The sequence below is a fragment of the Triticum urartu genome, chromosome 4A (assembly GCF_056163025.1).
Source record: "Triticum urartu cultivar PI428250 chromosome 4A, HENAU_Tu73, whole genome shotgun sequence".
NCBI lineage: Eukaryota > Viridiplantae > Streptophyta > Magnoliopsida > Poales > Poaceae > Triticum > Triticum urartu.
In genome coordinates this window covers 544496215-544522801 of record NC_141876.1, presented here as the reverse complement: position 1 = coordinate 544522801, position 26587 = coordinate 544496215, and the positions used below count along the sequence as shown (strand labels likewise).

The 26587-nt window shown below is 53.9% G+C and overlaps 1 protein-coding gene across 1 annotated transcript; it reads left to right on the top strand.

The window, feature by feature from the left end:
• Positions 1–3712: 3712 nt before the first annotated feature.
• Positions 3713–25567, top strand: LOC125554136 (uncharacterized). The gene is made up of 3 exons (XM_048717737.2): positions 3713–4033; positions 4668–4885; positions 24971–25567. The coding sequence occupies exons 1-3, from the start codon at positions 3772–3774 to the stop codon at positions 25565–25567; spliced, it is 1077 nt and encodes a 358-aa protein (XP_048573694.2). The 5' UTR covers positions 3713–3771.
• Positions 25568–26587: the final 1020 nt, after the last annotated feature.

Sequence of the window (26587 nt, the reverse complement as noted above, 5' to 3'; positions counted from 1 at the left end):
TCCACAATCTTGTCGGAGGCTCCCAAGTGACACCTAGCCAATCTAGGAGACACCACTCTCCAAGAAGTAACAAATGGTGTGTAGGTAATGAACTCCTTGCTCTTGTGTTTCAAATGATAGTCTCCCCAACACTCAACTCTCTCTCATAGGATTTGGATTTGGTGGAAAGAAGATTTGAGTGGAAAGCAACTTGGGAAGGCTAGAGATCAAGATTCATATGGTAGGAATGGACTGTCTTGATCTCAACACATGAGTAGGTGGTTTTCTCTCAGAACATATGAGTATGAATGGTGTGTGTGTTCTGATGGCTCTCTCATCGAATGAGAAGGAGGTGGAGGGGTATATATAGCCTCCACACAAAATCCAACCGTTACACAGTTTTCCAATCTCGGTGGAACCGAATCAGAAAACTCGGTCTGACCGAAGTAGTAAACCTAGTGACCGTTAGGAATCTCGGTGGGACTGACATGCAACTCGGTAGGACCGATTCGGTTAGGGTTTGGGAATAACGTAATCTCGGTGAGACCGATTACACAAACTCGGTGAGACCGAATTTGGTAATTAGCTAACCAGAGAGTTGGTCAGGCAAACTCGGTGGGACCGATTTGCTCTTTCGGTGAGACCGAGTGGAACTCGGTGAGACTGAAAAGTTACAAAGGGGAAACACTGAGTTTACATTGCAATCTCGGTGGGACCGATTCGCTCTTTCGGTGGGACCGAAAAGTTACGAAAGGGAAACAGAGAGTTTGCAACCCCATCTCGGTGGGACCGAGATCCTTATCGGTAGAACCGAATTGCTAGGGTTTGGTAGTGGCTAATGACAAGTGAAACTCGGTGGCGCCGGATAGGAAGAATCGGTAGGACCGAGTTTGGCTTAGAGTTTAGGTCATATGTGGATATGGGAAAGTTGTTGAGGGTTTTGGAGCATATCACTAAGCACATGAAGCAAGAGGCTCATTAAGCAACACCTCATCCCTCCTTAATAGTATTGGCTTTTCCTAAAGACTCAATGTGATCTTGGATCACTAAAATATAAAATGAAGAGTCTTGAGCTTTTGAGCTTGAGCCAATCCATTGTCCTTAGCATTTTGAGGGTTCAAATTTCACATCCATGCCATGGCAATCATTGAGCTTTCCTGAAATAATCATCTTGGAATAGCATTAGCTCAATGAGCTATATGTTGTTATGAATTACCAAAACCACCTAGAGATAGTTGCACTTTCACGTGCCGAGAAGTGAACACACGGTGGGAGACGGGATCGTAGCACCGATATCCCTTGGAGTTGGAGGGGTAGCCGATGAATATGCAAGCGACAGATCGAGGTGCAATCTTGTGAGAAGCAGTGTCGGCAGTGCTGGGATAGCAAAGGCAACCAAAAATACGCAAGTCGTCATAAGACGGGGGCGTACCAAACAGAAGATGGTAAGGTGCGTAGTTCCACCGTGGGCGGCAGGGTCTAATGTTAAGAAGAAGTGATGCAGTGGCGAGTGCATCCGGCCAGAAACGAGGCGGCACGTTGGCATGAAACAGGAGCGTGCGAACGCAGTCATTCAGAGTGCGAAGGACGCGTTCAGCTCGACCGTTCTGCTGTGAAGTGTACGGGCATGTGAGGCGGAAAACTGTGCCGTGATGCGACAAAAAGGTGCGGAAAGCGAGGTTGTCGAACTCTTTTCCATTGTCCGTCTGAAGCGCAAGGATGGAATGCCCAAACTGCGTGCGCACATAGGAGTAAAAGGCCGTCAAGGTAGATAGTGCATCCGACTTCCCGCGCAAAGGAAAAGTCCACACATAATGAGAATAGTCATCAAGAATGACCAGATAATATAAATAGCCCAAGTTACTGGGAACCGGAGAAGTCCACACATCGCTATGAATCAACTGAAAAGGAAAGAAGCAATGGTGGTGGAATTAGTAAACGGCAGGCGAACATGTTTGCCGACTCGACAGGCATGACAAGTGTGATCCTCGATCTTATTGCAACTGAAACTCCTAAGAATATGACGGAGTGTGACGGGGTTGGGATGACCCAAGCGAGCGTGCCAGAGATCGATGCTAGCGGAGAGAGCAACCGGTGCGGTGGTGATGGATGAAGGCGAGTGCACCGGATAGAGCTCGTGGGGCTGTCACATCAGTGAAGTACCATCCTGGTTCGAGCATCTTTGACACAAAAACCAAGCTCGTTAAATTCAACGATAACAGGATTTTCACGAGTGAAACAACGAACGGAAATGAGATTCTTAATAAGATGAAGTGACACAAGTATGTTAGACAAAGATAATGGAATAGAAGTAGAAGGAAAAGAAGTGTGCCCAACATGTGTGATAGGAAGTGTGGAACCGTCGCCGACAATGATGCGGCGGTCGGTGGAGACAGGAGTGAAGGAGGCAAGGTTATCAGGATGAGCAAACATGTGAGTCGTAGCACCGGTGTCCATGTACCAATCACCACCTCCAGTATAGTTGTTTGGCGTAGGAGCAGCATGCAGCCCGGTGAGGAGCACCGGGTCCCAGGGCGTCGGCGGCAGGGCCGGCGAGGGGGACGGAGACGCCATGGGGAAGCCGTAGCCGCCGCTCAACGGCGGCGGTGGGTACACTCCATACAGCCCCGGCTGCAACTGCGGTGCCGTATAGGCCGGATGGCCTACCGAAAAAATCTGCGGGCCCGCTGACAGATGCTGCAGGTGCTGGGCGCTGTCTGGCTGCTGCCCAGCGGGCGAGTGTTGGCCCGCTGACGACCCCCACCAGTACCCGGGAGACTCGTACGCGAGCGGAGACCCGTACGTGGATGCGGACGGAGTCTCGTATGCCCCGTACGTAGGATACCCGTATGTGGGAACGAGCGTGTAGTAGGTGGCGGCCGCCCCGTATGGCGGCGGGGCTGCGCCGTAGGGCGCCGGTGGCGGGGCGGCAGAGACGGCGGCGGACGGGCCTGGTGACGTCATTGCTGGTCTGACGGCGGCGATCGACGCGGTTGGGCGGCAGCAGTAGGAGGCTTCGGTTGGAGGCAGTAACGACGCGCGGCTGGTGGGCGGCTCGAGGGAGCCGCGGGCGCTGGCGGGCTTGGGTGAACAGGTGCAGCGGCGGCTAGCGTGCGATGCTGTCCCGACGTGAGGCCAATGGGATGCGTATAGACTACAGGATGTAAGCACGGAACTATAACCTTGCTACTGGGCGCATGTAAGCACGCGAGTGCAGACTACAACATGCAACCATGCATCAACCAAGCCATGCACGGGCGATCGGGACAGCGATGGCTGGCTAGCGTGCAGTGCTAGCAAAGCGAGGAAGCGCGGGCGGGCGAGCGGCTAGGCAGCGCGTGCAGGGAGAGGAGGAGCGGCGGCCGGCGCGGGAGACGCGCTAGCGGCGGCGGCTAGGTGGCGGCGACGGCGGCGCGCGGCGGCGGATGGCTAGGGTTAGAACCCGGAAACTGATACCATGTATGATGTGGGAATTACGTGTTGTATTTCTCAGGTGCAAACGCACGTATATATATGATGTACACGAGTAGGCCATGACCTTAGCTATACAGGGCAACTAGAAGATGGGCCTAATATACAAATATGCACAACACATATACTCAGCACTTCTCGTCGGTAAAAAAAGATCAGAGCGGGCGGGTGCGGAGGAGAAACCTGACACCTGAGGAAGAGTTACTTCGGCCGTTTGGCGGTGGCAGAAAAGAGAAGGAGAAGAGAGAGACAGCACCAACGAAACAGGTTCTCATAGAGATAGAGGCTGTCAGAATAACTGGAAAGTCCAGAGGTATCCCAATGGAGCAAGCTCTCAAGGAGGCAGAGGCTACTGTGGAAGTGGCAGAGCACGACGAACATGCTCCCGAGGAGATTCAGGCTACTACAGTAGAGGACAAGTTGAAGAAGCTTAATCTGAAGAAAAAGCCGAGGAGGCGCAGGGGTAAGAACAAGGTTGTGGATGAATCTCTTTCTGATCCAAATGCCTACGAAGCTCGTCTTCATCGAAAATTCTCGGATTCAACATTTGCTGGCCCACGATATGGTTCCTACGAGACCACAAGTAAGTAGTCTTATCCTTGCACGGCTAAACTTTTGTTTGCATTGAACTCCTCCATATGCATTTTGTTCTTTGAGTTTTGGTTATATCCATCTTTTTTTAGGTTTCCCAGCTACTTTCCTCCTTTCATGCCTATCCACTAAATGGCCCTGTTCCATCAGAGCAAAACCAAAATTGTATCAGCAGGCCTTCTGTGTTATTATAATTGAAATAACACATCTTTATACATATTTAAACTTGTACTCCCTCCGACTAAAGTTGAGTCACTTATTTTGGGACCGAGTAGTACCAAACAGACCCTGTTGTAATAGTTGAAATAGAAAATCTCTATACATATTTTTGATTACAAACTATGTAAATTAATTATACAGTTTTGGCTTGCCATCGTAGGTTTTTGTTTTGATAATTTAGTGCGTCAAACTTCTATTGGGCTTATTTTAGATTCTACATTACACATTCGTAACATTTGTTTCCCTTCCTGTGCGATTCACTGATGATGTATGTGACCTCGCTGGCCATCAGAGTCAATATCGTACCACAACCTATAATTTCTTTTCTAAGTTTGTTTTTACTAATATGGCATAATATGTTAATTGTAATCTTTTCTCACTAACAACTCTGTTTGTCAACTATGCAGCTTCTATCCCTCCCATGCGATTCACTGATGATGAGTGTGACCTCGCTGGACCACTTGAGACTCTTCAGATTTTTTCAATCAAAGTCGTTGGAGTAAAGAAGGGGATATCTTGGCCACTTAGTCTCTATGGCAAGATTGCGGCGCGCGACACAGTTGATCGCAATCGCAATATCATCTTTGATTGCGACAGGGATAACTGTGAAATCCTCTACGAGGATGTATGTATATATTCTCCAAAAATACTATTTTCTCTTTTTTAACCTTTTCAACCATAGTATTCTCGAAAAGCATGCCCTACAACTAACAAAGAGATATGAATAATTATATAATTTGAGCTGGAGAACTCATGGCATGTATCTTGTGGTTGGTTGAAAATCCTAATAATTAAAAAGCTTATGGCATCTAAGCAACAATCCTGTGGTTATATGACATGATCTTTGTAAACAATTCCCATAATGATACAATTTGCTAACATGCTCTGTCTCCTGCCTGTACTTGATTAAATTCCATAATGTCTACTGACTGTACTTGATTAAAATTCAATAACGTGCAAGCTCTGGTAAACGTCATGCTGGAATTTAGCCTATTTTGGGCAGCCCAATAACTATTTTAGAAATTCTTAATAAATTCTACAGGCCCACTTAGCCCATTTGTGCAAGGTAAGGGATACTACTAAAGTTTAGTCCCACATTGCTAGTTTAGTGAGAGTTGGACCTCCTTATAAGGGAGGTTTTTTTTCTCACTTGTACGGGCATGAGAACAAGAGGGATATCCACACGTGCTCCTCCTCCGCCGCCCGCCTCGCCACGCCACGCCACGCCTCGTCACGACGCGCCGCGGGTTGCGGAAATGAGCCGAGGGGAGTTGAAACGTTTTCTGTAGTGGACACTGAATTCGAACAACGCGCCTCTTCGGCTGCTGCCTGTTCGCTTCGTCTCCCTTCGTTGCTTCACCTCCGGCCGCAGCCTCTTCACATCCTTCTCCTGTGCCTATATAAGAGAGGTCGCTCCTCTCCAGAGAGACACAACAGAAGCTCCTCTTCCTCTCGCCACAAAGTTCCGACCACTACGCTGCTGCTACGTTCTTCTCCATCCCGTCTTGCAGCGTGCACCGCAGGTCGGGACAGTAGGCCTCCGAAACCGCACCTTTTGAGTCCTGTACGGGAGAAGGATGATAAGGTTTTTGGGGAGCGCTCCGCGTGACTACTGGCTTTTTCATCACGGACTCCGACGACTACTTCCCCGACGACGACTTCTTCCCCGACGTCCACGACCTCCTCGACGACATGGCATGCGAGGACACCGACCCCAAGTCCAGCGCTTCTGCTGCTACTGCCCCGTACGTGTTATTCTCCTTTCTGTTAGAGGTCCTTCTGCAATTCCTTGTTCTAGTATTTGCCCTACATATGTTAGACTCTATTTCATATATGCAACTTGCTATACCGTCTGCTTTAGATATGATAGGCTACGGTTCATATATGCAGAAGCTATTCACCTTCTCTCTGTCAAAACGCATGACTTGTTTTATCTCTACTATATTAGTCATGCTTTATCTAGTATTTCTGTTAATAAAATCATTTGGTAAATTTCTCATATTTCCAACAATCTAAAAACCTTATTATAGGGAATTTACCCCGAGTGGTTTTGCTGCTTCCATGAGACCTCCTATGTTTGAGGGTATCCACTATAAGAGGTGGCGCGTGAGAGCATTCTTATGGTTTCAAACCATGAATTGCTATGACGCCACTCTCGGCAAACCTGAAGGAGAGCTTGATGCTCAACAGGCACAAGCTTTTCAGAAAATGGATACTCTATTTAAGGCTGCTCTCTTGAGTGTTCTTGGTGAGAACATAGTTGATGCTTATGCATCAATTGATAATGGAAAAGATATGTGGGATGCACTCGAGGCCAAGTTTGGGATCTCGGATGCTGGCACTGAGCTGTACATCATGGAGCAATTCTATGATTACAGGATGACTGAAGAGCGCTCCGTGGTTGAGCAAGCTCATGAGATACAGTCATTTGCTAGAGAACTTGAGCACTTCAGTTGTATGCTACCAGACAAGTTTGTTGCCGGAGGTATCATCACTAAGCTTCCTCCTTCATGGAGGAACTTTGCTACCTTGCTGAAGCATAAGAGGCAGGAGTTTTCCGTCCCGGATCTCATTGTCACTCTTGATGTGGAAGAAAAGGCGAGAGCAAAGGACACACATGCTCGAGGTATTGAGGGAGGATCTAGTGCCAATGTGGTACAGAAGCAGAACTTCTAGCCCCACAAGTTCAAGAACAAGGGCAAGTTTGATGGAAAAGCAAAGTTTGATGGGAAGAACAAGGCTGTGCAACACACGAACTTCAAGAGGAAGAATGACAAGAAGAAAGGTGCTTGTCATGTGTGTGGGGATCCTGATCATTGGGCTCCTAGTTGCCCTAATCGCTATGACAAGCGTCATCCTGGGAAAGGCGGCAAGACCGCTAATGTTGTCATTGGAGACACTGACATGAAGGATGCTGGGTATGGTATATTTCCCACTATTCTTTCAGTATGTCATTCTCCTGACTGGTTGATTGACACGGGTGCTAATGTGCATGTATGCGGTGATATTTCCATGTTTTCGTCTTATCAGACCGCAGGGACTTCAACCGTGCTGATGGGCAACGGTTCAAGTGCTTCTATTCGTGGTGTTGGCACGGTCGATCTGAAGTTTACTTCGGGGAAGATCGTGCGGCTGAAGAACGTGCATTATGTCCCCTCTGTTAATAAAAATCTTGTTAGCGGATCTCTTCTGTGTAGAGATGGCTACAAGCTTGTCTTTGAGTCGAATAAATTTGTAATATCCAAGTATGGAACCTTTGTTGGTAAAGGCTATGAGTCAGGAGGCTTGTTTCGTTTATCCTTATCAGACGTTTGCAATAAAGTTGTTAATCATATTTGCAACAATAGTGAATCCAATGTGTGGCATTCACGTCTTTGTCATATTAACTTTGGTTGCATGTCGCGACTAGCGAAGTTGAACTTAATCCCTAGTTTCACCACCGTCAAGGGATCTAAGTGTCAAGTGTGTGTGCAAGCTAAGCAACCTCGTAAGTCTCACACGACTGCGGAAATAAGAAATCTTGCACCACTAGAGCTCATACATTCAGATCTATGTGAAATGAATGGTGTGTTGACAAAAGGTGGAAAGAAATATTTCATGACGTTAGTTGATGACTCCACTAGATACTACCGTGTGTATCTTCTGAAATCTAAGGATGAGGCTTTGAACTTTTTCAAGATCTATAAAGTTGAAGTGGAAAACCAACTTGATCGGAAAATCAAGAGGCTTAGGTCCGACCGTGGTGGAGAGTATCTTTTCAATGAGTTTGATGCATTTTGTGCGGAACATGGTATAATCCATGAGAGGACGCCTCCCTACTCACCTCAGTCAAATGGGGTGGCCGAAAGAAGGAACCGTACTCTAACTGATTTGGTTAATGCCATGTTAGACACATCGGGTCTCTCCAAGGCATGGTGGGGGGAGGCGATATTGACAGCATGTCATGTCCTGAACCGAGTCCCCACAAAGAACAAAGAGATAACTCCATTCGAGGAATGGGAGAAGAAAAGGTTAAAACTCTCTTATCTGCGAACATGGGGTTGTTTGGCGAAAGTCAATGCTCCAATTTCAAAGAAGCGGAAGCTTGGACCAAAGACTGTGGATTGTGTTTTCCTGGGATATGCTTTTCATAGCATTGGCTATAGATTCTTGGTTGTAAAATCTGAGGTACCTGACATGCATGTCGGTACGATCATGGAGTCGAATGATGCGACTTTCTTTGAAGATATCTTTCCCATGAAGGATATGGCTACCTCATCTAATCAGGAGATGCCTAGTTCATCGAATCAGGAACCAATTACAATTACCGAACCTACAATTTCGATGGAACACTTTGAAAGTCCTGTGGAGGAGAACAATGAAGTTCCGATTAGGAGCAAGAGACAGAGGACTGCAAAGTCCTTTGGTGATGATTTTCTTGTGTACCTCATAGATGACACTTCCAGTTCTATTTCAGAGGCCTATGCATCTGAAGATGCTGACTACTGGAAGGAAGCGGTTCGTAGCGAGATGGATTCCATCTTGGCGAATGAAACCTGGGAGATAACTGATCGTCCTTATGGGTGCAAACCTATAGGATGCAAATGGGTATTCAAGAAGAAGCTTAGGCCTGATGGTACTATTGAAAAGTACAAGGCTCGGCTCGTGGCTAAGGGTTATACCCAAAAGGAAGGTGAAGACTTCTTTGATACTTACTCACCTGTGGCTCGACTGACCACTATACAAGTTCTACTTTCACTAGCTGCCTCGCATGGTCTTCTCGTTCATCAAATGGATGTTAAGACTGCTTTCCTAAATGGAGAGTTGGACGAGGAAATTTATATGGAACAACCAGATGGGTTTGTACTAGATGGTCAGGAAGGGAAAGTGTGCAAGTTGCTGAAGTCTTTGTACGGACTTAAGCAAGCACCCAAACAGTGGCATGAGAAGTTTGAAAGAACTTTAACAGCTGCAGGCTTTGTTGTGAACGAAGCTGACAAATGTGTGTACTATCGCCATGGTGGGGGCGAGGGAGTTATCCTGTGCTTGTATGTTGATGACATACTGATTTTCGGAACAAATCTGAATGTTATTAAGGAGGTCAAGGATTCCGTATCTCGTTGTTTTGAGATGAAGGATTTAGGAGTGGCTGATGTCATTCTGAACATCAAGTTGTTGAGAGACGATGATGGTGGGATTACATTGCTTCAATCTCACTATGTGGAAAAGATCTTGAGTCACTTTGGCTATAGTGACTACAAGCCCTCTCCAACACCATATGATGCGAGTGTGTTACTTCGAAAGAATCGAAGAATTGCTAGAGATCAATTGAAATATTCTCAGATTATTGGCTCACTTATGTACTTAGCAAGTGCTACAAGACCTGACATCTCTTTTTCTGTTAGCAAACTGAGTCGGTTTGTCTCAAAACCAGGAGATGTGCATTGGAAAGCTCTAGAGAGAGTTTTGCGTTATTTGAAAGGCACTGCAAATTATGGAATTCACTACACCAGGCATCCAAAGGTGCTTGAAGGGTATAGTGACTCAAACTGGATCTCAGATGCTGATGAGATAAAGGCCACGAGCGGTTATGTATTCACTCATGGAGGTGGCGCTGTTTCTTGGAAGTCTTGCAAGCAGACCATCTTAATGAGGTCAACAATGGAAGCAAAACTCACAGCACTAGATACAGCTACGGTTGAAGTAGATTGGCTTCGCCGGCTCTTGAATGACTTGTCGGTTGTTGAGAAACCTGTACCGGGTGTCCTTATGAACTGCGACAATCAAACTGTGATCACGAAAGTGAGCAGCTCAAAGGATAACATGAAGTCATCAAGACACGTTCAGAGAAGGTTAAAGTCTGTCAGGAAAATGAAAAACCCCGGAGTTATTGCGTTGGATTATATCCAAACGTCTAAAAATCTGGCAGATCCTTTTACTAAGGGTCTATCACGTAATGTGATAGATAATGCATCAAGGGAGATGGGTATGAGACCCACAATATGAGTTGTTCATAGTGGTAACCTATTCTTTGTGATCGGAGATCCCGTGAATTAGATGTGGAAGACAAGCTGTTGGTTAACTGAGAGGAGAGTATCCTTACTATTCATAATACCACTCCATGAAGATGCAATACTCTCCTAATCTGCATGGCAGGTTGATGTATATCTTAATGTGTTCTAAGTGGCTTATTTAAGCAGAGATGTTATCCTGCAGAACATCTTTTGAAGAACACACCTATATGAGTCCGATTGTCAAACGTCGCAATATATGAGAGTAGGGTTCTCTCTAGTAAACTCATGAAAGGTCACGGAGTATGACGCATAAGCTCCACCCGCGGGGAAGACCCACGGTAGCCACGTATCAGTCAAGGCTTTATGTGAAGCTAGATTCGCAGAAAACTTGCAGTCCAAGGCCCAGTCCACTGTTCAAGTTGCTTACTAGTGTAGCATAGAGTTCTAGGTGGAAGTTCAACTTAACAGTCTCCATTGCAGTACCGATATATAAAACAGTGTTCTGGAACCAAAGGCAAATTTCTGTGTGCCTCTGGGATCTGGTGGGGGATTGCTGGAATTTAGTCTATTTTGGGCAGCCCAATAACTATTTCAGAAATTCCTAATAAATCCTAGAGGCCCCCTTAGCCCATTTGTGCAAGGAAAGGGATACTACTAAAGTTTAGTCCCACATTACTAGTTTAGTGGGAGTTGGACCTCCTTATAAGGGAGGTTCTTTCCCCACTTGTACGAGCATGAGAACAAGAGGGATATCCACGCGCGCTCCTCCTCCGCCGCCCGCCTCGCCACGCCACGCCACGCCTCGTCACGACGCGCCGCGGGTTGCGGGAATGAGCCGAGCTGATATCTAAATTTTTGCCACGCACGACGGGTATACGAAAGGTCATGTGGGAGTTGAAACGTTTTCTGTAGTGGACACTGAATTCAAACAGCGCGTCTCTTCGGCCGCTGCCTGTTCGCTTCGTCTCCCTTCGTTGCTTCACCTCCTGCCGCAGCCTCTTCGCGTCCTTCTCCTGTGCCTATATAAGAGAGGTCGCTCCTCTCTAAAGAGACACAACAGAAGCTCCTCTTCCTCTCGCCACAAAGTTCCGACCACTGCGCTCCTGCTACGTTCTTCTCCATCCCGTCTTGCAGCGTGCACCGCAGGTCGGGATAGTAGGCCTCCAAAACCGCACCTTTTGAGTCCTGTACGAGAGAAGGGTGATAAGGTTTTTGGGGAGCGCTCCGCGCGACTACTGGCTTTTTCATCACGGACTCCGACGACTACTTCCCCGACGACGACTTCTGCCCCGACGTCCACGACCCCCTCGACGACATGGCAGGCGAGGACACCGACCCCAAGTCCAGCGCTTCTGCTGCTACTGCCCCGTATGTGTTATTCTCCTTTCTATTAGAGGTCCTTCTGCAATTCCTTGTTCTAGTATTTGCCCTACATATGTTAGACTCTATTTCATATATGCAACTTGCTATACTGTCTGCTTTAGATATGATAGGCTACGGTTCATATATGCAGAAGCTATTCACCTTCTCTCTGTCAGAACGCATGACTTGTTTTATCTCTACTATATTAGTCATGCTTTATCTAGTATTTCTTTTAATAAAATCATTTGGTAAATTGCTCATATTTCCAACACGTCATGCCTCGTGGACGATTGTAGTTGAGTGGTTACTTTGAACTTTTCACCTCAGTTGTTGCAAGTACAATGCGCGCTTCTTTTTGAAGATTTTGAAATGTCGGTTCTTATATAGTGTGGCTTGTCAGTTGTTTGCTCGTAACGATATGTAATCAGAGTTAGTAGCCTATGGACTGTGGTGGTATCAATAGCTGTGTTGAACACTTAAATGTCTGCCCCAGTTTGGTCCATATTTTTTACTGCACTTTGTCGCTGCTTTATGCCATGTTTAGTACTCGAAGCATGTTTGGCCAAATATGTCTTCAGATAACAGGACGAAACTTTTTGCTGCAGCTGTTTTATTTGCTGCTTGCTACTTTCTAAAATTGATGTGAGTTCATAATCTTGTTCAGTAAGTGTCGGAGTAAATAGCCATGGGTAGCCTAGCCGGCTTCCCCTGGCCCTTCTGAAAAAATTACGAGCCCGTCCGGCTCTTAAGAATCCAAGACATGGGGCCGCCTTCCCCTTGCTGGCTATCACCCAGGCCGTCTTTTGGAAGGTGGCCCGACTTTAGCCCTCATGAAGAAAGCCATGGGAGGGCCGACTTCGAGAAGCCGACCGAGAGAAGGCCGACTCCAAGAAGCCGGCTCCCATAAAGCGGTCAAGACCGTACCCTCAAAGTTTGCATCCACCTAGCGGCGATGTGACGGGGCGTGGCTACAGTGAAGCCTGCCTCCCCCGAATCCCGGAGCACGCCTGGCACAGTGCGCCGTACGGAGTGGGCATGACCCGTCCGGCGCGGCACTGTTGCCATGCTGACCCTGGCGTCACCCACGACGGGCCGCCAGCGCGGCCCACAGATGGTGGGCCCCTTCGGGCAGAGAGACACCCGAAGGCGGCCACGCCTCCCCCCAGTCGGCCCAAGACAGAGCCGGCTCCCCGCAGCCGGCTTGCCGCCTCCCTCGAAGGAGACGCCCTATTAAGGAGACAAGACGCGGTGAGGCTACAGCGGTCGCCCGACGGGCGGCGGCACTGTAGCCGCGCCTACCACGATGAAGCCCACGTCACCAAGATAGAGCAACAGTAACCAGCCGCCGACCAGGCCCTGGACAGTGGGGCCTGCCTGTCGACTGAGGGGCCTGCAGCCGACGGGACCCACCAGTCGGCAGGCCCCAATAGCCGGCGCAGAAGCCGGCGAGCGCAGTCACAGACGGCTGGGCCCCGCGTCCAGTCGGATTACCATTGTACCCCCGGGGGGTAGGCCTATATAAACCCCCCGGGGCACCCATGCAAAGGGTTTGACCCCCTGCTAGTCCTAGACACCACACAAGGAGAAGAAGCAGGCTAGCCGTGCCCTTCTTCCTCCTCCCATCGAACAGCTCAAGGAGCATTGTGTAGCTACTTGTCCATCTAGTGACCATGCGGAGACCCCGCAGAGCAGCAGTAGGGGTGTTATCTCCACAGAGAGCCCCGAAGCTGGGTAAGATCCGCTGGCATGCATGTCTTCGCCTTATCCCGTTTCCAGGCACCGGCGACGTCTTACTGGCTCCCACAATGATAAGCCATCCGTTGGCATATGTCGCACCTACCACCCGACATTTGGCGCCCACCGTGGGGCCAGGTGCACCGTCGTCCGGAGACCTGTTCTGGACGGGAACCCTCTTCCTCCCCCGCGAGCGTCGCCAGCCCGGCACGCCCGATGGCGCTTGCCACGACGCGCTGCAAGGCATCACCAACGCCTGCGCAGCGAGCAGCCTCGCTGATCTCCTCGACAAGACCCTCATCTCCGACGAGCTCGCCTCCGATGCGGGCACCGACCACCTCGCCAACCTCCTCGGCCAGCTCCATGTCTCCAGCGAGCCCGCTGTGGATCTGGAATCGGTTGGCTCCATCGATCCGATGCCTGTCGACTCCGACACGGCCTCGTTTGACACCTTCCCTACCTACGTCGCGATCTACAATGACCTGCTTCCCCGAGCCGGTGGCTGCGACGCTGTCACCACCGAGGTGATGGTCATCGGCCACGACGGCGCTGCTAACGAGAGCGCCCACGACGCCCCGCACGCGGCGGCCCACGACTTGTCCACCCCCCTCCCGGCTGATGCCGACGACGAAGCACTGGAGGCGTGCCGCCTCGCCCTCCTCGCAGAGGGCCGGAGGCTGGCCTCCGTGAGACGCCTCACCGAGGCCTACCAGCGCGAAGCTGACCGCGCCGCCTTCGGCACGCCGGCCCTGGGCGGGCCAAGCCGGGCCGGCATTGTCAAGCAACGCGGCGCCGTTATCGCCGACACGCTGGGAGTCAACCGCCCAGTCTACGCCACTCCACTCGAGAACCTGCGCGCCGCCCAGGCGGCCGTAGACAAGCTGGACGGACTGGGGGCCGAAGAACTTCCCCACATGGCTCGACGCATCCAACAGCTGATCGATGCAGCCGCGCAGCGGCACGAAGCCGACGCCCGCGCGGAAAGCCCTCCCCCGCGCCGAGATCACGGCGCGACGTCCCGGACACTGACTACGAGCAACACCCACGCGCGGCGCGAGAAAGAGCCGGCTGCCAGCCGAAGACGAACCCGAATCTCCATCGAGCGAGACACAGACGGCCATCCCCGAGCCATGGAATGGCGGGGCAACCCGCCTCCGCCTCGACCCCATGGAGAGAGATATCCCACCCCGCCACCGGTGGCGCACCCAACTCTCAGCGGCCGACTAGGTCGCCGCGAAGGAGTCGGCGAGAACGACGCCCACCATCGGATCGACCGCCTGGCGCGATCCCTGGCGCTGGAAGAAGAAGACGATGTCGGTCCGCCTTGCTTCGGCCCCCGCATCCGCGACGAGCCCTTCCCCAAAGGGTTCTCGCTCCCAAGAGACACGCCCAAGTACAACGGCTCCGTGAAGCCGGAAGATTGGTTGATCGACTACTCCACGGCGGTTAGCATAGCCAACGGCAGCCGGCGCGTTGCCGTGAAGTACGTGCCCCTCATGCAAGGCACGGCGCGGACCTGGCTCAACAGCCTCAAGCCGCGCAGCATCAACAGCTGGCTAGATTTCACCGAAGCTTTCATCCGCAACTTCACCAGCACCTACAAGCGGGCTCCCAAGCCCAGACAGCTCTCCTTGTGCGTACAAGGCCCCGCCGAGTCCACTCGCGATTACCTCACGCGTTGGGCCGAGCTCCGCAACTCTTGTGAAGGGGTGCACGAGGTGCAAGCCATAGAATACTTCCCAGCCGGATGCCGAGAAGGCACCCTCCTCAAGCACAAGCTCCTCTGCGACGAGCCGACTACCCTCGACGAGCTTCTGGACATAGCGGACAAGTACGCCACCGCCGACTCCTCGATGAAGACCGAGCTTCGGGTGGACGCGTCTGGGAAAGTACTCAACCCGGCGCCCAAGACGCCGGCTGGGGATTCCGGCCGACGCCCGCACTCGAACGACCACAAGCGCAAGGGCCCCGCGCTGCCTCCCGCCAGTCGGCAGGTGGCCACAGTTGAAGACGTGCCGCCTGAAGGGCGACCCGCGCCCAAGAAGCCCAAGGGCGGCAGGTCGGCTTGGCAGCTGGCCTTCTCCTATGAGCAGACTCTCGACGCCCCTGCAAGTTCCATAGCGGTGCGAAGCCGTCCAACCACACAACCCGGAAGTGCCATTGGCTCACCCGAATCTCTAAAGGCGAGGGGCTCGCGCCGCCTCCGCCTGCCGGCCCGCCGCCTCCGGCCCCGCCGCCTCCGGCCGCTCGGCCCGCAGTCGGAGCTGTGCACGACGAATTCCCCGACGAGCAAGCAACTTACATCGTCTTTACAAGCCAGCCCGAAGACCGGCGCAGTAGACGCCGAGAGCACCAGGAAGTCAGTGTGGTCGCTGCCAACCCCGCCGGACACATGCATTGGTCAGAAAAGCCCATCAGCTGGAGCCGGGCCGACCATCCAGAGGTGATGCCGTCTCCCGGCTCTTATGCGTTGGTCCTGGAAGCCACCCTCGCGACGGACAGACGCACTGCCCGCTTCTCCCGTGTGTTGATAGACGGTGGGAGTAGCATCAACATCCTGTACCGTGACACCCTGGAGAAGCTAAATGTCAAGACGAAGCAGCTCATGCCGACTCGGATAGTGTTTCATGGCATCGTACCCGGCCTGTCCTGCGCCCCCATTGGCAAGATCAAGATTGATGTACTTTTTGGGGACAAGGAGCATTTCCGCCGGGAAGCGATCTGGTTTGAAGTGGTGGACCTGGAGAGCCCTTACCATGCATTGCTTGGCCGACCTGCCTTGGCCAAATTCATGGCAGTTCCCCACTATGCATACCTCAAGATGAAGATACCAAGCACCAAAGGCGTCATCACCGTAGCCGGCGATTACAAGAAGTCCTCTGAGTGTAGAGCAGCCAGCAGCCGGCTGGCCGAGTCCCTTGTGATTGCCGAAGAAAAGAAGATGTTGGACCGAGTCGTGGCCATAGCCGGCAAGCAGTCAGCCGTGTCCCCCAACCCCAAGGAGCATGATGCTCAAGGATCTTTCCAGCCGGCCAAGGAGACGAAGAAGATACCTCTTGACCCCGAGCATCCAGAGAGGTTTGCCGTCATCGAGGCAAACCTGAACCGCAAATAGGAAGGCGAGCTCGCCGATTTCCTCCATGAGAATCGGGAAATCTTTGCATGGTCCCCCAAGGACATGCCGGGTGTTCCGAGGAAATTCGCCGAGCACAAACTACACGTTCGAGAAGACGCAAAGCCAGTCAAACAACCCCTTCGCCGACTGTCGGAGGAGAAACACAGGATTGTAGGGGAGGAGATTGCCCGGCTTCTGGCAGCCGGATTCATTATGGAAGTTTTCTTTCCAGAGTGGCTTGCCAACCCGGTCCTCGTGCTAAAGAAGAACAACAAGTGGCGCATGTGCATAGACTACACAAGCCTCAACAAGGCCTGCCCCAAAGATCCCTTTGCCCTGCCAAGGATTGACCAAGTGATAGACTCCACAACCGGATGCGAGCTGTTGAGTTTCTTGGATGCTTACTCAGGATATCACCAGATAAAGCTAGATCCGGACGACCGCCTGAAGACCGGCTTCATCACGCCATTTGGAGCCTTCTGCTACCTGACTATGACATTCGGCTTGAGAAATGCCGGTGCCACTTTTCAGCGTTGCATGCAAAAGTGCCTCCTCAAGCAACTCGGCAGAAACGCTCACGTCTACGTGGACGACATTGTGGTGAAGACGGAGAAGCGCGACACCCTGCTGGACGACCTCAAAGAAACATTTGAGAACCTACGCCGGTTCCAAATCAAGCTCAACCCCGAGAAATGTGTGTTCGGAGTGCTAGCCGGCCAGCTCCTAGGCTTCCTGGTCTCCGAACGCGGCATCGAATGCAACCCCGTGAAGATCAAGGCATCGAGAGAATGGCGATCCCCACCAAGCTTCGAGACATCCAAAAGTTCACCGGATGCTTGGCCTCCTTGAACTGCTTCATCAGCCGGCTCGGAGAGAAAGCTCTCCCCCTCTACCGCCTCATGAAGAAGAGCACTCACTTCGAGTGGAACGACCAGGCCGACCAAGCTTTTCACGAGCTGAAGAAGATGCTGGCCACGCCGCCCGTCCTGGCGGCGCCGACTGAGAAAGAGCCCATGCTCCTTTACATTGCCGCAACCAGCCGGGTGGTCAGCACCGTCATCGTAGTCCAACACCCAGAAGAAGGCCGAGCCCAGCCGGTCCAGAGGCCGGTGTATTATTTGAGCGAGGTGCTGTCCGCTTCAAAGCAGAACTACCCGCACTACCAGAAGATGTGTTACGGCGTGTACTTCACCGCCAAGAGCCCTACTTTCAAGAGCATCCCGTCACGGTCGTATGCACCAACCCGCTGGCCGAGATCATAGGCAGCCGGGACGCATCCGGCCGGGTGGCGAAATGGGCCATCGAGCTGGCCCCTTACACAATCTTCTACCAGCCCCGCACCGCCATCAAGTCCCAAGCACTGGCCGACTTCCTCGTCGACTGGGCCGAGACCCAGTACCTGCCGCCGGCTCCCGACTCCACCCATTGGCGCATGCACTTTGACGGGTCCAAGATGCGCACCGGCTTGGGAGCCGGCGTCATCCTTACCTCTTCCAAAGGCGACAAGCTCAGATACACGCTACATATCCACTTTGCCGCCTCCAACAACGTGGCCGAGTACGAGGCGCTCATACACGGGCTCCGGCTTGCCAAAGAACTCGGCATTCGCCGGATCCTATGTTATGGCGACTCGGACCTGGTGGTCCAGCAATCATCCGGTGACTGGGACGCCAAGGACGCAAATATGGCGAGCTACCGCTTCCTGGTCCAACAACTCAGCGGATACTTTGAAGGATGCGAGTTCCTCCACGTACCGCGAGCCGACAATGAGCCAGCCGATGCCCTGGCTCGAATAGGCTCTACTCGGCAAGCAATACCAACCGGCATCGCTCTACAACGCCTCCTCAAGCCATCTATCAAGCCGTCTCCAGAGTCCGACTCCATCTTCGTGCCGCCTGACCCCGATGCGGCCGGGTCCGGCTCGAAGAACCAAGCAGGCGACCCCGAGACTTCCGTAGCCGGCCCGGGGACTTTGGCAACCGGCTCGGGGACTGCCACACCCGGCTCGGGGACTGCGGTAGCCGGCCCGGGGACTGCACCAGCACAACAACCGGCGGCCGACTCCAGCATTTCACCACCCAGCCCGCCCACCCTGGTGGCAGTAGCCACATTGGCAGTAGGAGAAGTCGCGGCTCCGTCATGGGCTCAGTCCATCCTCAACTTCCTAGTAAACCAAGATCTGCCGGCTGACGAAACAGAGGCAAGACAAGTCCAACGTCGAGCCGGAGCATACACAATCGTCAACAGAGAACTCGTCAAACGCAGTGTCACTGGAGTCCTCCAACGGTGCGTCGAGCAAGAGAAGGGCATCGAATTCCTCAGAGACATTCACCAAGGAGAATGCGGCCACCATGCGGCTTCAAGATCACTCGTCGCCAAAGCTTTCCGCTATGGTTTCTTCTGGCCGACTGCTTTGGATGACGCCAAAGAATTAGTTAAATATTGCAAGGGGTGCCAACTCTTCAGCTCCAAGCAACACATGCCGGCTTCGGCACTCAAGACCATTCCCCTCACTTGGCCCTTCGCCGTTTGGGGACTGGACATGGTGGGCCCATTCAAGACGGCGTGTGGCGGCATGATGCATCTGCTCGTCGCCGTGGACAAATTCACCAAGTGGATTGAAGCAAAGCCGATCAAGAAGCTGAATGGGCCGACTGCTATGACGTTCATCGCAGACATAACAACTCGGTACGGTGTGCCACACAACATCATCACCGACAATGGCACGAATTTTGCCAAACATGCACATAACAATATTTACATAAAAGACCTCCGAGAGGCCAGCATTCAACATAGTTTGGATACACCCCCAGTGGGTGGAACTGCGAAAACTTAATGAAGATTGTTCAAAAGACAACAAGCAGGAAAAATAAGGACGGCAGGTCAAGCTGGCGGAGCGACCGACGAGCCGGGCTGGTTGGCGGAGACGGTTTTGCCGGCTGAAGGAGCGGCCGGCTGGCGAACCTCGACTTGGTCACTGCCTCCCGCAGAGGGCGCGCTTCCACGCGCCTCGTTGCTGGAGGCACGGTCGGCCTGAGGTCGGCTGGTTGTTCCACCAGCCGGCTCGACGTCTTCGCCGTCCTCCTCTTCGTCATCCTCGCCCTTGTCGCTGGAGGCGATCTCCTCCGCCGAGTCCTCGCCCACCGCCGGGTTCAGCCCGAACCACTCCTCTGGCTGGGCAACACCGTCATCATCGATTTCGGGTGCAAAAACGCAAATGTTGGTGCACTCGGCGATCGTCGAAGCCCGCTGAGCGATAGCCGGCCTCACCTCCTCCAGCTCCGTGTCGGCCTCCATCCGCCAAGTGCGCAGCTGGTCCAGGCTCAGCCCTGGGTACCAAGCCCGAACGAACTCCAACGCCCGCCCGACTCCAAGGCGGGCCGCCGACGCCTTCCAAGCCTCAAAGCGACCGACTGCGACCTCCAGCCAGTCGGCAGTCCGGCTTGGGGTGCGGGGGATCGTCTCGCCGGGCCAGAGGGCGGCCAACACTTGCGCCCCGGCACGTTGGAGTCGGCGAAGCATCCGATGAGCCGGCTACAACCGCGCCTGGACAGCCAAGAGCTGCTCCTCAAGCGTCCGGTTCACATCCGGCGTGATGTTGGCCCCCGCCTGACGGCGCGCCTCGCGATGGGCCTCGATGCTTTGGGCGGCGAAGGCAGAGTAGCCGGGGAAGTAGTCTGCACAAAAAAATAAGCAGCAGCACAAGTTAAGCCAAAAACCCAGGCGGCAAGGGGCAGGAGAGGAGCGAGGAAGGTGGCTTACCGTCGATCAAGTCCTCGATACGGCCGAAGCCTTCATCCAGTGCTCGCCGGGTCTCAGCCCAGCTCGCCGCCTCGGTCTCAAACTCTGCCTTCAGGGAGGCCTCACTATCCTGCGCCTTCTGCAGGGCCGCCTTGTGGCTCTTCTCTTGGTCGGCCAGCTTCTTGGCCAGGCGATCACGCTCCTGGACCAAGGCAGCGTACTCGGCATCCTTGGTATGAAGGGCGGCCTGCGCTTCGCCGAGCTCCTTCCTCAAGTCAGCGTGGGCCCCTGAAGACAAAGAAAAAGAAAAACCAATAAGGAAAAAGTCGTCAAGAAAGATCCGACCCGACTGCTCAGCAGTCGGCCCGAATCTCGAGGACTACACCCAGTGGGTGCGCTGACGCGCCCCCACAGGAGACAGACAAGATCAAGTACTTACTTCGGCTGTCGGCCAGGTCGTCGGTCCTCCGACCCAACTCCCGAGCCTGGGAGTTGAAGGCGGCAACACCGGAGTTATGATATTCCTGGGAGTTCAGACAAGAAGCAAAAATAAGGTAGCCGTCAAGAAAGATCCGACCCGACTGCGCAGCAGTCGGCCCGAATCTCGGGGACTACACCCAGTGGGTGCGCTGACGCGCCCCCACGGAAGAAATCAAGAGATCAAAGCGGCCAAGAATGGAAGACTCACCCGGATGGCGGCCCGCGTCGACCGGAACTCCTGAGTGTACTGCTGCAGCAGGGCGGCCTGAGCTTGAAGCCGGCTCCGGACCTCTTGAGCTGCCACATTCAGCTCGCCAGTCCCCCTGCTAGGAGTCCACTCGGACGTGGCGGTGCTGGCCGTCTCCAGAGCCTCCGCCGACTGACCGGCGCCCACGACTCGGCGCGACTCCGGCGGAGCGGCGCCTCCCCCTGCGTGCCGGCGCGTCACCGGCTGCACCTCGAGGCCGGCTCTGTCCTCCGGCTCACCCCCGGCCGGCTCCTCTGGCGCCGCTGACGATTGGCCGCCTTGGCCCGCTCTGGTTTGCGCTGCTGGCGGCGCTCTCCTCGCAAAGGCCACGGGGTCCTCCCCCCTCTCCATCAGCGGCAGGTCTTGGACGATTTCCTCCGCCAAGGGCAATGGGGTGTCATGGGCCACGGCTCGGAGGGGAATGGCGAGCAGCGGAGGCTGGTTGCGCGATCCCTCCGCCTCCGTCTTCGTGGTCGCCGCCTCCGCCTGGGCCTTGGCTGCCGCGTCGGCCTGCTCCTTCGCCGCCTGGGCGGCCGCTCTTTCTGCCGCCTTGCGCTCCTCCCGCGCCTCACGGGCGTTCCGCTCCGTGGCCTCCCTGAGGTCGGCGCGGGGGTCCACGCGGCGGGAGCTCGAAGACCCTCCAGCCGGCCCCACTACGGAGCCGCCCGGACCCCGCTCAAGGGAAAGCGGCGCCCTGTCCAGCAAGCGGGATAGGGTCAAGAAGAATTTTCGAACAAGAGAGAACGATGAAAAGCATGCGACAGGGCAATTGACGACTTACGCTGAGACCGCCTGAGGCTGCTTCACCGCCTTGCGGAAGCGGGCCGCTTTCGCAGCCGCCTCATCTCGCTTGGTCGCCGCGGTGGAGGCTTTGGACTTCTTCGGCCGACTGCCGAAGAGGCCTGAAGCGGCCCGGCGCTTCTATGCGCCGCCGCCGGCAGCCGGCGCGATGGACGAGCCCGCGCCCTGATGGTCGGCCGCCGGCTGGCGACGCGGGGCGACTTCGGCTTCAGCATCATCCGGCCAGTCCTCGAAGCTGGCGGTAACCCTTGAGCCCCCGGGCTCGGCGTCATCCCCCACGACGGCGTCTTCCATAGCGGCCGCCCCCAAATCCGGGTCATCGACGTCGTCCGCCGTGTGGTCAGGGGCATACTAGCGTTCTATCCCCGCTGCTCCGGTCGTTGGCGGGAGAAGGGGGTTCTGCTAAGAAGAACCAACTGATCAGAAGCCGGCCATCATAAAGCCGGCTACCAAAGAAAAGAAGAAAGAAAGGAAAGCTTACCACGGGCGGAGGGTTGGCGCGAGAATACGGCGCCTTGCCGTATCGCCAGTCCTCGGCGAGCTTGCAATTGGAGATATAGTTTACCATATACGATACCTCCACATGAGGCATCTCCCTGGTGCTCAGCTGGCTTGGGTCGAAGCGGCCGCTCATCTGGCACATCATGTGGGGCCGGCTTTGGAGAGGAGATACCCGGCGCTCCACGAAGGCGGCCACCAAGTCGGCCCCGCTCAGGTTTTCCAACTGGATCATCACCCGAAGCCGGGAGACGGCGGTGTTCCCGGCCTGAGACAGTGACCGGGACTGGAAACTCCATGAGGGCTGCCTCCCAGCCGGCGGGCCGGCTACGTAAGCTGGCAGGTTGACATGGTCTCCTTGCTCGGCGACGTTCTTCACGTAGAAGTATGACTTCTGCCAGATCTTCACCGACTGGATCAGGGGGATGGGCGGGAACGGGTTGTTCTTACCCGCCCTCCTCATGGCGATGAAGGCCCCGCAGGGGGCGGGCACGCCTGCGACGACGGTGCCGAGTTTGCTCTGGAAGAACTCCCCCCAGAGCTCCAGCGTGGGGAGCAGCCCCAAGAAACCTTCGCAGAGGGAGACGAAGGCCGACAGTAGCATCACCGCATTGGGCGTGAGGTGATGCGGCTGAAGGTTGTAGAACTCGGGGAAGGAGCGCAGAAATCCGCTCGCCGGAAGGCCGAAGCCGCGCAGGAAGTGCGAGCGGAAGATGACCCGCTCGCCCTCCTCCGGTGCCGGCGAAATCTCCGTCTCCGGCGCCAGGCGGACCCGCACGAGGTTGGCGTCGGGCAGGCGCCGAGTCTGCCGGAGGAACTCAACGTGGTCCTCATGGACGTTGGAGCCGTCCCACGAGCTCGACAGCGCCATGGGAGCAAGACGATGTGGCGGCGCGACGGCGCTGAGACGGGAGGCTGTGGCGGCAACGAAAGGAAGAGAGGAGGACGAGGGGGGGCGGAGCGAGAGAGAGCGTGCGAACCTCTGTCTCTCCCCCTCCTCCCCCTACTTATAGGCTCGCGTGGCGGAGCCGAGGAGGCGCGGCGTGGGGAAGCGTGGGGATCGATCGTGCCCACTCCCCCACGTCCCGCGCTTATTGCGCCCTAATGGCGAAATAAAATCGCCACGGGAAGGCGAGCGGTCCACCTGGGCCGCAAAAGATCAACGCTCGGGCCGAGGCCTAGGAGTGGCGGGCCCGGGCCTGCGGCGGCGTCCCATCGCGCGCGTGCGCTGGCAGGATCTCGCTGCCACGTGGCCGCGGGAGGGCCCGCGGTCAGCACGCGGGTCGACCCCTTTCCCGCCTGCAAGACGCGGGGCTCCCCGAAGTCGGCGTACACCAGCGAAGCCGGCTCTTCAGGATAGGAAGCTGACCAAGCTTCTCGTCCCTTTGTCCGCCTCGAAGCTCGATCAGCTTCGGGGACTACTGTCGGAGTAAATAGCCATGGGTAGCCTAGCCGGCTTCCCCTGGCCCTTCTGAAAAAATTACGAGCCCATCCGGCTCTTAAGAATCCAAGACATGGGGCCGCCTTCCCCTTGCTGGCTGTCACCCAGGCCGGCTTTCGGAAGGTGGCCCGACTTTAGCCCTCATGAAGAAAGCCATGGGAGGGCCGACTTCGAGAAGCCGACCGAGAGAAGGCCGACTCCAAGAAGCCGGCTCCCATAAAGCGGTCGAGACCATACCCTCAAAGTTTGCATCCACCTAGCGGCGATGTGACGGGGCGTGGCTACAGTGAAGCCTGCCTCCCCTGAATCCCGGAGCACGCCTGGCACAGTGCGCCGTACGGAGTGGGCATGACCCGTCCGGCGCGGCACTGTTGCCATGCTGACCCTGGCGTCACCCACGATGGGCCGCCAGCGCGGCCCACAGATGGTGGGCCCCTTCGGGCAGAGAGACACCCAAAGGCGGCCACGCCTCCCCCAGTCGGCCCAAGACAGAGCCGGCTCCCCGCAGCCGGCTTGCCGCCGCCCTCGAAGGAGACGCCCCATTAAGGAGACAAGACGCGGTGAGGCTACAGCAGTCGCCCGACGGGCGGGGGCATTGTAGCCGCGCCTACCACGATGAAGCCCACGTCACCAAGATAGAGCAACAGTAACCAGCCGCCGACTAGGCCCTGGACAGTGGGGCCTGCCTGTCGACCGAGGGGCCGGCAGCCGGCGGGACCCACCAGTCGGCGGGCCCCAGCAGCCGGCGCAGAAGCCGGCGAGCGCAGTCACAGACGGCTGGGCCCCGCGCCCAGTCGGATTACCATTGTACCCCCGGGGGGTAGGCCTATATAAACCCCCCGGGGCACCCATGCAAAGGGTTCGACCCCCTGCTAGTCCTAGACACCACACAAGGAGAAGAAGCAGGCTAGCCGTGCCCTTCTTCCTCCTCCCATCGAACAGCTCAAGGAGCATTGTGTAGCTACTTGTCCATCTAGTGACCATGCGGAGACCCCGCAGAGCAGCAGTAGGGGTGTTATCTCCACGGAGAGCCCCGAAGCTGGGTAAGATCCGCCGGCGTGCATGTCTTCGCCTTATCCCGTTTCCAGGCACCGGCGACATCTTACTGGCTCCCACAATGATAAGCCATCCGTTGGCATATGTCGCACCTACCACCCGACAGTAAGATGGTTGATAGCCATCATATTAGATGCCACTGATTTCCCCTGTTATATCTGAACTAATCTTGATGTTGTGTTGCTAGCATTTTGCATAATTATTTTGAATTCTCATAATGATTATTGCCCCATTATATGCAGGCTCCATATTTACCTCTCACCGGTCCTTCCGGTGCTATTATGTTGTCAGTGCATCATGCATATATCGAGGTTGAGTTGAAAATTAAACGAGATTCCGGTGATGAAGAATTCAGCTACTTATCTGATGCCTACATCAAGATTGTCCCTTTTAACTCCTTCGTCATGCAACGAGATTTTACTAGCAGGCTTAGCACGTTGGAGCTAACTGTTGCCCACATTGTTCATTCGGTGGATGCTACAATTAGTGTCATAGTCAACCATGGGGGATGGCCATATGGCCATGGAGGCCTGTTTACTGGATCTACTGCTAGCATCAATGACATGGAGGTTGTGCTTCTTGGATTTGAGGTTGATGAGGTCCTACATGTTAAGGATGATGGGCACGTCAAGCTTTTTCGTCGCGTCGTTAGCGTTGAAAGCAAAGGAAAGCTCAAAGTCTTGGTGGAAGCAAACCCTGCCAACTATGAAGAGGATGTAGTTAGAGACGACATCTATTTCACACCCAAGAGATCTGGTAGGAGCCACCAAATGCTCAAGGTTGGTTCTTGTGAGATGGAGGTGACGGTGGCATGGTCTCTCCTTTTGTCTTATGGATGAAGGGTCCATGGGGTTTGTGCTTGCTTTGCTCAAAGTAGTGACCGTTGTGTGTCGTGTTCGTTTGTTATGAAGTGCTCTAGTGGTACTTCAGTAGTTGCTGCTTGTGAAGTAGAGGCCATGATGTTTGTGCTTGGTTTGCTGGTACTAGTAGTCACCGTGTGTGCTTGTGTATCTGTCTGTTTGTTATGCAGTGCTCCAGTGGTACTCCGTTCTTATCTAAACTAGATGATACCTCGCACGTTGTTGCGGGAATATTTTGCAACATAATTCAATGTGATTCGTTGTATGAATAATGAATATTTGAATTAATAATATGACAGCTAAAACTTAAAATACATATAATTTATTATGTTTGATTACTATATAAATAGCATAGTAGAATGAAAATTCTCTTGGATGTTTGCATGTTGAGATGAGTCTTTTTTCCATGCATATATAATGATGAAGTCACATGCTTGCATGTTGGAAGACATATGATAGTAGAGGTGGGCCTTTTCTCATGCATGTTATGGGATGATGTGGCATGCTTGCATGTTAAGAGAAACAGTTAGTGGGGGCTAGCTATTTAGATATAGAAGATACTCCCTCCATCCCAACCAAAATAAATGTCTTAATTCTAATACAACTTTGTACTAAAGTTAATATAAAGTTGAGACACTTATTTCAAGATGGAGGGAGTATAAGATATACCGAAAAAGGCTTTCGCCTCGCCTTATTATATATAAAGCAATACGACCTAACCGATACATGGTGATGAAGAAAACCTCTTATAGAGCAGATCAATCATCAAAAGATAAAACGTGAAAACAAGAGTGCCCACACCCTAACAAGAAGCACCCGAAGCTATAGATAAGACAGTGACCACGCCTTCATGAGAAATCACCGGACTTCGACGGGCTGCCCACACAAAGATGTCGGCAGAGAGAACCCCCTATTCTCTCACTCCGGGAAGTGGAGCGTGATCTTGCTTGCAAACATCGAGGTTTTGAGAGCAAGCCACTGAAGTCACGTGTAGAAGAT

Excerpts from the sequence above, each read along its gene's own strand:
- LOC125554136 (XM_048717737.2), top strand. The coding sequence starts at position 3,772 with ATGGAGCAAGCTCTCAAGGAGGCAGAGGCTACTGTGGAAGTGGCAGAG. Across the intron at positions 4,034-4,667 it reads TGGTTCCTACGAGACCACAA|CTTCTATCCCTCCCATGCGA; the intron begins GTAAGTAGTCTT and ends TCAACTATGCAG. Across the intron at positions 4,886-24,970 it reads GTGAAATCCTCTACGAGGAT|GCTCCATATTTACCTCTCAC; the intron begins GTATGTATATAT and ends CATTATATGCAG.